The sequence below is a fragment of the Suillus fuscotomentosus genome (genome assembly GCF_016647785.1).
Source record: "Suillus fuscotomentosus strain FC203 chromosome Unknown F5891scaffold_71, whole genome shotgun sequence".
In the NCBI taxonomy this organism is placed as follows: Eukaryota; Fungi; Basidiomycota; class Agaricomycetes; order Boletales; family Suillaceae; genus Suillus; species Suillus fuscotomentosus.
Genome location: NW_024539583.1, coordinates 1 through 9668, shown reverse-complemented (window position 1 = coordinate 9668; position 9668 = coordinate 1). Strand labels below are relative to the sequence as shown.

Genomic DNA, 9668 nt, shown 5'->3' with positions numbered 1-9668 from the left:
CACACTGATCCAGAACCTCTTGAGCAGCAGTTCCTTGGTCGTTAATACCACGCTTTAGGCGTCGTCGTATCCAATCACCCAAGTCGGATTGCATTTCGGATCCTATAGCTGCAGCCTGACGATCAATCAACCAGAGACGGCGCTGACGCTGACATCATGCAATAAGACTTGAATCAGTAACAAGAACAAGAGCAAAAAAGCCGTACCGATGACGACCTTTCAACACCAATTAGGCGTACGAAGCGAGACCAGAGCCTCTCGGTTCCTTCTCCATCTGAAAGACCAAGCCCAATGCACATCCGTGGGTTGTGCACTAGCTGGCATGCCCACTCATGCCCGTATGCATGCATGGCAGTGGTTGCTAAGCGCAAACGTGAGACAATACTGCTAGGGAGAATGTCGTACTACAAATGATGAGTAAATAAACCTAAATGGAGACCAGATGAACTTACCTTGCTAAGGGATCGGGCAAGGACACACCCGACATCATACAAAGCTACGACTGTGGCATGAGGTGGGATCAACGAGAACAAATGTTCCAGGAGGGCCACGGAGTATTTTTGCTGTTCTCCTGGAGAGTCAATATTAGCAAAAAACAGAGGAATGTCATGACGGCATATGAGCGCCATGATGCCAGTATCATCGAAGCTATCCATTGCCGCCTTCTGTTTTTTCCCATCAGCTGCTTCATATGCCGTTTCACATTGGTCGATAGCCTCATCGGGAACAAGGGGTACAGGTGACTTGGCAGGCCTTTTACGTTGAGCCTCTATGTGGCGGCCAATGTGATCGACGTACTCTTTGGGAAGGAAATAAGTGGGGTCATAGAAGTGGGGGCAATCCCCTGCTGCGCGCCGATGGCGGTGGTGGAAGTTGCCATCCGTGGCAGTGTGAATATCTCCTCCTTCAGCAGTAGGTTTCCCAAACATTGTCCCAGCAAAACATGCAGGACACCGTTGAATAAGTATGGGTGCACACCGACCTCTACGTAGGGTAGACAAAGTTGAGGTGTAATCCTCTGCTTGAGAACGAAGGGTCGCCACCCGGTTACGGCTATTCTGCACAGCTTCTTCGACTCGACGTTCTATTTGAACTTGAAGAATGTCATACCACTGTACGGCATAGCCCAGGCCTCGACGAAAAGGATCCTGTATAATTTCCCCCTTGCGTAACAAATCAGCCTAGATACATGCCATCACGAATTACTTACTCGGGCATCTGCCATAATGAAACCTCTTCGAGAGTAGTGAGTTTTGAGAGCCGATGCCAAGGCATTGATGGCATCACAAGACCGTTCGAAAAGTGCCCGATAGAATGATAGCAATTCGACGGAGACAGCCATACAAGGCTGTGAGGGAGCAGTCGGAAACAGACCATGGTGAAGCAGCACTTGGGGAAGCATGGAACATCTACAACTGAGGACATCAATAGACGTAAATCCTGAATGTGTGTGTTCATTCATTAACATGGTGTATACTCAAAGATAAGAAGACTTACTGTCGAAAAATAAACACGCAATTGTTGTTCGCTTTTGAGGGCACAAACGTGTGGCGCATGCAGAGATGACCTCGGGGGTAATCTCCAGTGCTGTCGCTAGCGTTCGCGCAGAATATTTGAGATGTGGTTCAACAAGGAAGGGTATCAACGTTTTCCAACTGCTATACAATGAGTCTGTGGCCTTGTCAGGTAAAATGCGACGTTTAATATGAGATTCTTGCGCAAGTATGTCGGAAGAAGGTTCTGATGGTATTTTGAAGTCTGGATCAGGAATTTCGGCCAAGGCGTCAGTCTGACTAGTATCAGAGATAGTTTCAACTGCATCTACAGCATGAACTTTGGTCTGTTTGTGCTCTGGTTTCATCAGTTGTTGCATACGAGCTAGCAGTTGACGGCGTTTGGCTTGCGCGCCAGGTAACTCAACGTGTGTCTGAGATTTTTTCTTATCTCTGGATTTCTTCGGGCTGACGAAATGGTGGCCTAGTCCAGATGATACACATTGAGCTCCACGAGTAGGAGCGAGAGCACTGGTTGAGACCATGGTGAAAGGGAGAGAGTGAGTGGCAAGGAAGACTCACTAACAACACAAACTTAGTGATAGACACCGTGACGAGGTTTTGATTCCTGTGGCGCGAGGGCCCCAAGAGCATATAGAGGCCAATGCGCCCTGGGAATGCTGGAGGTGCGCAATAACGAATGGAGGATAGGTTTGAGCGGCACGGACGGCACGCGAGCCACGCCAGGAGGCGCTGGATGTAATGTATGAGGCACGTTATTAATAGAATGGTGGGAGGGCGCACCTCAGAGGTAAGTTTCCCACAACATAGAAACCCTACCTCAAAGGTCTCTATTGATACCGAGAAGTAATGCCTGAGGTGCTGAAGGGTCGCATTCAGAGTACGATGATACTCTGAGATATAGAACGCATGCATCTTGTAGCTCGGCGGAAAGAATGGTACCACATCGCTTTCGATGCGGATGAGGTCTTGATATACTATCCAACTAAGACCACCGAGAAAGGCGCTAGGGTCGTGCTGATGTCGTGTATATGCGTCGTCAAAATTGACCTTATGTAATAGAGTCCGATATGGTTTTGGTAACTAGTGTACGGTCAAATAGAGGGGTGTAAATTTACAGGCGTAAATTTACACCTGTAAATTAGCGTTAATCAGCATGTGAATCTCGAAGGGCATTTTGGGGGTGTAAATTTGGGTGAATTTGGAGTTTGCCAATCCGATGGGCGTCTCCGTGGTGAATCTGTGAATCTCGCAAAGTATCTGCACTAGGGCTAGGGCATAACATTCGCAACCATGAATTGTGAAACGAGAAATAAGCTACAGTTACTATCTCTTTATCTTCAAAATCTCCCCGAAACCATTCCTTTGATTCTAATGTGAGTAACATTTTTTCGCATGTTAAGTTCTCAGTCTCATACTGACTACACAGAAACTAAAAACACCATACAAACCTCTCGTCAAGTGGCATGATATGGAATCCACTATCCTTGGCAAGCGGTCCGCTGAAGATTTGCCTCCTGCTGGTCGAATGCCTCCTCCACCTGAAGCAAGGACAGCACGGTGGACTCGGACTCGGACTCGGACTCGGACTCGGACTCAGCAGAGTTTGACAATGGCGCAGATTGGTTGGATGGTCCAGCTGCTCTTTCAGAGTTTAGGACAGTGGAGAAAGATTTGTTCGTGCTTGCGGCATCCAGCGGTATTGATTTGTGTGCACCAGTCGGGTTCTGCACCAACAAAGAAGGCCGCAAAAACCTTGTCTCCGTCCGTCCCTGACCCTTCTGCTTGGGACGAGTGGAAAGTTGAATAACTCACCTAATTCACTGTAATTCACAGTACATTTGACCTGATTCACCTGTAAAATAGCATTAATTTACAGACATGTTAATTTACGGTAATTCACAGTGGTGAATTTGAAGGCCTCTGGACGCACTGTAAATTTACCCTGTGAATTTTGGACAGTTCCAAATTGACCGTACACTATTGGTAACTTTAGAGCGGTAGTGCTTAATGTTGTCATTCTTTTGTAATTTAGCTTATCTTGACGTTTTCACTCTTACTATCTAAGATCTGAACGGCTACACTGCACTTTAGCGCCATTCAGTACTCTTCACATTAGGCAGAGCCTGGCCCAGGAGTACACTACTAACTTGCTCTACCATTACCTCATTGCAACCAAGATTCCCACTGGGCAATGGCGCGATCATGCTTATAGGCATCATCATGCAAATCAACTCTACCATCCATTAAGTGCAGCTGACATGGATGAGTCCAAGCTAGTAGAATGTATACTACAATTGCCATTAGGGAATCGACAACTGGAGGCCAAGGAACGGCAAAGCCCGTATCATTCAACTATTTCATCCAAGCTATGCCCTGTATGCTAGGGTTTTCAACTACGGAGTAGTAGCTCGAAATTCCATCGAGTAATGGCTATTCTGTCTCTCGCTTGCAACATAAAACCATGCATTTGTATGCGTGTCCTTTATTTTTGTCGCTGAAAGCAATATTACGACGGCAAGGCCCCGCGATCAACGTAACGCACCTTCAAGGACGAGTCATCAGTTTTCTGATGGACACTTTGGATGCTAGAATATCAGTGCGCATACTTGACTAATAGATTAATTCATTGAACCTTGACCGTGCCGAAAGTTTCAAAATTTTCGGTTTTACGGTATCAAGTAGTAACAAGTCGTCCTCGTGAATTATTTGGGGACTCACTAGTATGACACGGAAACGGCGCCAAGATACGTACCATCGTGATAGGGCTTTCAAACGGGCTCATCTGGAGGCACCCGTCAATTCTAGCTCTGACTTGGACTCGGAGAACTTCAATGGTCCACTTGAAATCTGGTTGTTCAATGGGCAGTCCGTTATGTGCTGCGAACGATTGCATACTCAAGTGCACTCTGAGTCAAGTGCACTCTTCTCACCCCCTACCACCATCTGTCCCTTGTTAGCTGCAGTGGGAATGTCATTTGGGCCATCAGCGAATGGATGATTCCTTGATATTGTAGCTGTGAGAACTACAGTAGAATGCAATTTTGCTTCTCCTAAATAATATCATTTATACGGGGAGAATTTTTGGTTGGGAATACAAGACCATTGATGTCTGTAAGTCCAGAGCAACATGAGCAGTTCACACAAATGTTGTTGCTTTCTTCTATTGCAGTAGATGAGGGGTAGTAGCACACTTCTGCCAATTATTTTGCACATTGTCATTTTGCCTCATTTGTGCTCTGAATTACGGCCTCATTCAAGACATTCTCGCGAAAAGTAGCTTTGACACTGCTCAATGAAAGTAGAATAGCGTGGGACTTCTTAACAAAGTCGCGATATGCTGCAATCATAACACACAAGGGATAGCAGCGCATTCCTCTCAATGTTGTTGATTGTTCTCGTTCTTCATTAAAATTAAGATGCTATCTCAGATTATCCACAGCCTTCTCGTGAGAAGTAGCTTGGCCCTGCACAAAAAATGTAAGATGGCATTATACAGTACACCATAAAGTCGTGACACAGCGCCATCACAGTACACAAGGGATCGCAGCATACTCCCCTTGACGTTGTAAACTGTTCTTGTTCTGTCTTATTTTGGCGGGCTTTCCAAGGCTTTTTAGAGTCTCCTCAACAAACGGCCGGGCAAAGTCTAGATCTCTACTATTAGCGTCCAAGAGGCATAGTTCACTACTACATCATATTTGCACCGTTGGAGAGTCCATCTCTTCGATAGAACCATTGGTACTTTCCTGTATTGCCTGGCCTATATACTAATACATCAGATATCGACAAAACTGTCCGAGTTCACCGTGATAATCTGAGCCATCATGGCTGCTTTCGGGATATGCTGCTGGTTTACTGTCACGGTAGTACTGTGACAACTCAAACATCAATTTGAACGGTGTCCGAGTAAGTTAATGGCTGGCACCCCTGGTTATTATGAAGTAGATAAATTTCAGTATCTTGCTCCACGAGCCACTGTGACAAGCTCTCCCTCGCATAAGCTTTGCTGGATCGCATCTTTACAAGTAGATGTCTAAGTCAAAACATTTTGATTCCGTGAATTTCCCATCTGGTCCGGTCCATAAGCTAATAATATGACCGTGTAGTCGCCAGCTTTGCAAGATGAATTTGCAAGATGAAGAAAATAAGCCGCGTTTCCCTCGAGGTAAAAGGTCGACGTACGAGCAAGATAAGCGGCAATACGCGCATGCCCATATGTATGAGGCCCAGAATGAGCCACCACTTCTTTCTGACTTAGTTCTGATATACGCTCGCCCTGCGACCCCACTGCTGTGACGTTCAGCGAGATATCCCTAGTGCTCCGTGTGGTGAGTATGACTTGTGTCTTGTTGCGTCTGCCAACACATGTACTTGTGCTGGACCGTTTGTCGATACTTGTACTAGTATTGTGCACCCGCAGGTGATATTGCGGATTCACCATATACGTCGGATGCGTGCGATTACCCCCAGCCGTTTTATTAGTCCACATGCTGTCAAATCTGGCATCATCAGCATTTTCATTTTTGATCAAGTGGAACGAATGAGAGGACCTTCTGCATATCCCTCGTGGGGGGATCCCTCATATTCCAAGACACCATCACATCCGACGAATAGGCATACACAGTGACCGTGAATCCGACTTGTTCAAATTGACCGTCGTAGCAGGCTAATATGGAGCCTGAACTTTGGGTTTGGAGTTTGGAGGTTTTGATGCGTGAAAGGAGGTGTGTGCTGTTTGTGTAGTTGCTCTGTGCGTTGCGGTGTGCCTGTTGTATCGATCTGATATACTGCGGAGAGGAAGAAATGCACCTTGAGCGCAACATGTTCTGGATCTCTCAAAACTGTATCATCTTGAGCATTAATCGTGATGTATTCATTTGTGCGGCGGGTGTCGCAGAGGTGACATGTTAAGAGTATCCATGTTTCTGTTTCTGTCGAGTCCCTTCCGTTCTTGTTGGTTTCGTTTGTGTGTGCATGAGGCGCGGAGTCATTGGTTTTTTGATCGTCCAGTCGGAGGTGGTGAGTAGAAGCTGTGTCCGACGTGCGTTAACGCTGCACCAAGTGATTTGAGAGAAGACGTACCTTGTGATAGATCTTCCACATTTTCAAGCTGCCAAGATCTGTGGATTCGTTGGAGTATGGCACACATGTGGGATTGAAGACGCACCCATGAAACGTAACACAACTCCCAAACAGACTCGGGTTCCAGCTGATATACAACCCCTCAAACATTGCGCATATGTCGTCCAAGCGGATATTGAAAATCCCTGTTTACATCTGTTACATCTACAGGTAGAAAGGGAGGAGGGGACTTACTTAGACAGCTCCCACTACTGCTGCACTGGCAACACTGGTATCATTGTGAACGAGCTGCTTTACTAGTCATGGTAAGCGTCCGATCTGGAAACTACATACTTATTCACAGTAGCGTGTTCCTCACAGTAGTCCCAGAGCCCATGGTGTGAAGGTTGTCCTCCAACCCTTCTTCAATCGAAGCAGATTAGCTGGCGGAATCCGACACTTTAGAAACAGAGGAGTGGCGGCTTGTACGAGTTTAACTCCAAAGCTCAAGAGTTGGTCACAGGTCTCTATCGTGACCTCTGACCTGTGACCGCCTGATCAGACGCTCATATTTACCCATCTTGTGCAGTGATGGTGCTGTGACTTTCTCCTACATTCAATCTGAAGTTGAAGACCTTCTAATTTGAAAATAAATTCAATTCGAGTAATAGAATGTGATTGGAAGGAAGTTTTAGAAAGAGAGATGATCCTCGAACTCATCCTCATCGTCATGCCCCTCGCTGTCCAATGTTCCCTCTACTAAGTCCCCTTCTTCACTAATGTCATCCTTGAGTTCTTCCTCTTCGTCGAGTTCTTCCTCTTCGTCGAGTTCTTCCTCTTCGTCGAGTTCTTCATCATCCTCGTCACCGATGTCCTCTTGTTCATCTTCGCCAGCATCCATATCCTCCTCGCCGTCTACAACTTGAACATCCATGGCTTCGGTCCTTACAGTTGAATCTGCCATACCAAGAGCATCCCGTGTGATTCTCCAAATCGTGGCTGAATGACCGATACCAAAGTGAGTATAGCGAAAGAACATGTCTCTATCAATGAATCTAGATGAAAAGCTTCGTCAGGATTGATGCAAGGGCAAGTAAGGTTCACACTTGCATCCCGACATAGTGTTCCTCCCAATCGTCTAGTTCCCCCCAAGGACGTGCCAGTGAATTCCCATAGCGGAGCGAACTTATACCACGTCCAGATGCAAATGCCGGAATCAAATGCGCCCCTCTGATGACTTGCCCTGGATCAAGGAAGCCAAATGCATCTGGGTCCGATTCTTCCACGAATGCAAGCTTCGGAAGGCGAGCATGGTTCATGCCAGATTTATGGGTCCGTAGAGGTGCCAGCCATCTAACCCATAGAACGTCCAAGTGCCGCTTCACAGGTGGATGCTCGTCTTTAATCCATACCTCCATATGATAAATGTGTAATACTCGGGCATACCAGTATGGGTGCCTAGGGTTCCTCTCCCCTGACAGCACCATAACGTCCCCATGAGTTCGGGGATTGATGACGTCATACTCACACCTCAAGTCATAGGTGGTGTAATGCACCTGCATCGTTTGCACCGAGTACATCACATTGTTTGGGATGATCACCGAGTTACGTTCCTGGTCAGTGAAGACATGATCGCAATAACTAACGTCGAGCTTCCGCAGCCTATAGAGGATATGGTCCTTTAATTTTGGTATAAATTCCTGACAATCAATGTGAGCAAGGTGTACTAGGCATGTCCAACGTAACTTCTACCTTGACAGCTGGATCACCCTCGTGTTCCTGGATAAACGTGATTATTTGTACTGTGTTGTTCCGATTGGTCGCAATATAATGATGCTTTTCTGGGGACATTGAACAGGAGGCGTTGGCTCCTGATTGATTGCTAGAGGACGAGGTGCCTCCTACTGCTGCCCGCCGCAAAACCCGACGCCTACGTTCATGCTTTGCCAGCTGCGCTGGAGTATCTAATTTGTTAGTCAGCGGATAAAACGCCTTCAGGGCTCTGTGAGCGAGCTCTCCCTAGGTCAACTTAACTTCAGATACGTAGTGGAAATGTCAACGGTACGTACAATCTGAGTGGTGAAGGAATCTGTAGTGCCAAAGAACCGGATGGTTCTCACATAATCTCCCATCGCATGGAATTTATAGGTACCTAAATTAAACTTCTTCGGCCTAGCCCCACTCGATTCAGCTGACGTTGTGTTAGCTTCAGGATGTTGAGCAGCCTTTCGTTGGCGTGCTGCTCTCTCCCTGGGTAATTTCACGGCGTTGAATGCCGTGCAGGTATAGCGTTGGAACTTTCTCAGCATCCCAGACAACTTCTTGAAGGTTTCATCCAGGAAAGTGACAGTGGACTCGGTGTGAAGCCTAAGCTTAGCGAGCGCATGCCATTGGGCAAATCAATACAGTAGAGGTTGTATTATCGCATCATGGTGTTTGGGAAACAGCCCTTCAAAGGCCGGAATGGCACACTAGAAAGGCGTCAACTAGCATAAGGCAGGAAATAAATAACCAGCAAACTTGTAAGATATCTTCTAGGTCGCGCGCTGCTAATCTCTTCATGTCAGAGGTATTATTTGAAAACTTGCGGATTACACCATTGCCGAAAGTCGGAATCTCTCGAAACCTATGGAAGTTTGGGAGTCGACTACTAGTTAGCAGGTAACAAAGCTTCGTGTAAACTCTTCATACCTGCTGTCCAGGGCTGCCACCAACTGACTGCCGCCAGGGAGTACATAGAGCAACCTGATGAGGTGCGTAAATAGCGCTTTCCAGGTGCCTAATTCACACTCATGCATGAAGTCGACCACCAGCATGCCAAACGCATCGAGGCCAAGCGGTCCGAGCTTTTTGACAAACTGATTCTACAGTATATCACATGTAGTCAATATAAAATGTAAGGAAGTAGTTGCACTCACGACAACAGGCACCCATGAGCCCTCACCAAGACTATGTTCTACCTTTGTACCGTCAACAGTACTTCCATTACAGATAAACTCGCGAGCCTTTTCGACCTTCGCCAGAACATATACCCGAAGGTTTGTCATTCGGTTTTTCATGTCCCTCACGAGCCCAAGAGAATTGAACATT

The 9668-nt window shown here is 46.6% G+C and overlaps 3 protein-coding genes across 3 annotated transcripts; all 3 read right to left on the bottom strand.

The window, feature by feature from the left end:
• Positions 1-1195: 1195 nt before the first annotated feature.
• Positions 1196-2038, bottom strand: F5891DRAFT_984501 (uncharacterized protein; the record flags this gene model as incomplete). The annotated part of the gene is made up of 2 exons (XM_041377448.1): positions 1196-1440; positions 1498-2038. The coding sequence occupies 2 exons, from the start codon at positions 2036-2038 to the stop codon at positions 1196-1198; spliced, it is 786 nt and encodes a 261-aa protein (XP_041220620.1).
• A 3996-nt stretch (positions 2039-6034) lies between these two features.
• Positions 6035-6975, bottom strand: F5891DRAFT_984499 (uncharacterized protein; the record flags this gene model as incomplete). Its single annotated transcript, XM_041377447.1, has 6 exons — positions 6035-6283; positions 6327-6547; positions 6600-6637; positions 6685-6784; positions 6834-6858; positions 6958-6975. 6 exons carry the CDS (start codon positions 6973-6975, stop codon positions 6035-6037), a joined length of 651 nt encoding a protein of 216 aa, XP_041220619.1.
• A 294-nt stretch (positions 6976-7269) lies between these two features.
• Positions 7270-7617, bottom strand: F5891DRAFT_1194548 (uncharacterized protein; the record flags this gene model as incomplete). The annotated part of the gene is made up of 1 exon (XM_041367948.1): positions 7270-7617. The coding sequence occupies one exon, from the start codon at positions 7615-7617 to the stop codon at positions 7270-7272; it is 348 nt and encodes a 115-aa protein (XP_041220618.1).
• Between the last annotated feature and the right edge of the window lie 2051 nt (positions 7618-9668).